The sequence below is a fragment of the Polistes canadensis genome, unplaced genomic scaffold (genome assembly GCF_001313835.1).
Source record: "Polistes canadensis isolate GaletaPanama2010 unplaced genomic scaffold, ASM131383v1 scaffold_230, whole genome shotgun sequence".
Taxonomy (NCBI): domain Eukaryota; kingdom Metazoa; phylum Arthropoda; class Insecta; order Hymenoptera; family Vespidae; genus Polistes; species Polistes canadensis.
The window spans coordinates 31,225-33,281 of NW_014569777.1; the positions used below are offsets into that span (position 1 = coordinate 31,225).

The window sequence follows — 2,057 nt, forward strand, 5'->3', positions numbered from 1 at the left end:
CATAATATTAATAAAAAAATAATATATATATATATATATATACCTTTGGCCATCGGTGAGACGGCTAAAAAATTTGCAAGAGCTGCACCAGTACCATGGCCAAGTAATGCAAGCCTTTCTGAATCACCCCCGAAAGCTTCGATGTTTTCGCGCAACCAATGAAGTCCAGCTACTAAATCCATTAATCCGTAATTTCCTTGAGCGCTTCCTTTCGATCCGGTTTTTAGGAATCCTATAACAATATTTATTATATTTACCATTTATTAAAATAATCACGAGGATTAATCAATCACATGAAAAATAATATCTTTAAATATTTCTTATTGTTTTCTTCATAATTAATTATTCAATTGTAAGAATATCATTTTGAAATATTGTAATTAATTCTATTACCCAATCTCAATATTAATTTTTAATACAATATAAATATTTGTCGGAGTTATTTATTAGAGAAATTATTATTACTAATATACCCTTTTTTTCTTTCTTTTTTTTTAATAATCAACATTTTTATTCTTACAATGTTTATATTATATTTGAATTGTTTACATTTTTCCCCTTGATTATTAATTCATCAATCATATTAGTTATACGATATGATAATATTATTTCTTAACATTTACATGACAAGTTCTTCAAATTTTTTTACTTCCTCGCAATAAGTAACACAGATTTATACTGTCTCATGTCAGTTATTTAAATACACCCTGTATATATTTTCGTATATCACGTTAGAGATATGAAATTCGAATAAAATTCGTAGCTATCGTTTATATTGTCATCCCAACCCTCAACCCTCTATCCCCAGCCCGCCCCCTCCCCCTTCAACCCACCCCCTCGAGCAAACGGTGAAAACTTATTCGGATTATTTGAATTTTATCGTCGAGTTGTCACGTTCGAATATATTTTCTCCGAACGTGCAATGTTGAAATGTTAGAACTGATATTGCAAATTAATGATTCAAAACTTTGTGTATACACATATGTATAATATGTTTGTGTGTGGTACTCGAGGAAATAGGTCAAAAAATAATATCTTCTTTAGTACTCGGAATAATTTGAAATTTAACAGTAGTAGTTGTATAAAATAGTAAAAAAAAAAATAAAAAGAAGAAAAAAAAAAAGAAAAGAAAGAAATGTTATTTTAGAAAATTGATCATACAAGTAAAAAACCACATATACATATGCGAATAGATCGTCGTACAAATTAAAGACACGGTTTGTTGTTGTATCCCAATAGAAAAAAAAAAAAAAATAAAAAGAAATAAAAAAAAGGAAGAAATTTTATTTTAGAAAAAAGTTCGTACAAGTAAAAAACCACGTATAAATATGCAAATCGATCGTCGTACAAATTAAAGACACGGTTTGTTGTTGTATTCCAATAGAAAAAAAAAAAACAAAAAATAGAAAAAAAAAAGAAATGTTATTTTAGAAAAAAAATTTACGTGGAGGAAAATTGATCGTACAAGTAAAAGACCACGTATACATATATACATATCTATATATATATTCTAACCCAGCTTTAAAAGGGTGCTACGAATTTAGATCACCAATATCGAAGTGAGTTGAACGCTCTAATTAAGAACTCGGGCAGAGGAGTGTGCATGCGCAACTGTATAACCTCCCCTTTTACAGTTTACCTTGCATCACTACCACCCACTACTACCACTACTACTACTACTACTATTACATTGTAGAAACGAGTAGAGTAAAGTAAAGTGAAGTAAAATAAAGTAAAGTAAAGTAAAGTTAAGTAAAGTAAAGTAAAGTAGATGATGGTTGTCCCTCATAAGCTTCTCGAACTCATTAGACCCTTCTCTTTACTTGTATGCGTCTGTGTATGTGTATTTTTTTTTCTTTTTTTTTTCTTTTTATTCTTCTTCTTTGTAATGGTAGTATGTTGGTGGTCATGTGCATGGACAGACACATTGGTATGGGGACCAAAAAAACCAAACGACTTTTCGACTATTTAACTTCGTCAATTTTCGTTCGATCGATTTAATTAATCGTTCCTTCCTTTTTTTTTTTTTTTTTTTTTTTTTTTTTTTTTTTTTTTTT

At 28.9% G+C, this 2,057-nt stretch overlaps 1 protein-coding gene across 1 annotated transcript in view; it reads right to left on the minus strand.

Annotated features, from left to right (window-relative positions):
• LOC106790323 (neuroligin-1-like) overlaps window positions 1–2,057 on the minus strand; it is a gene marked incomplete in the record, with an annotated part of 50,968 nt that overhangs the window by 16,921 nt on the left and 31,990 nt on the right. The window contains 1 exon segment of the mRNA XM_014755127.1: window positions 44–232. Coding sequence (XP_014610613.1) covers window positions 44–232 — 189 coding nt within the window.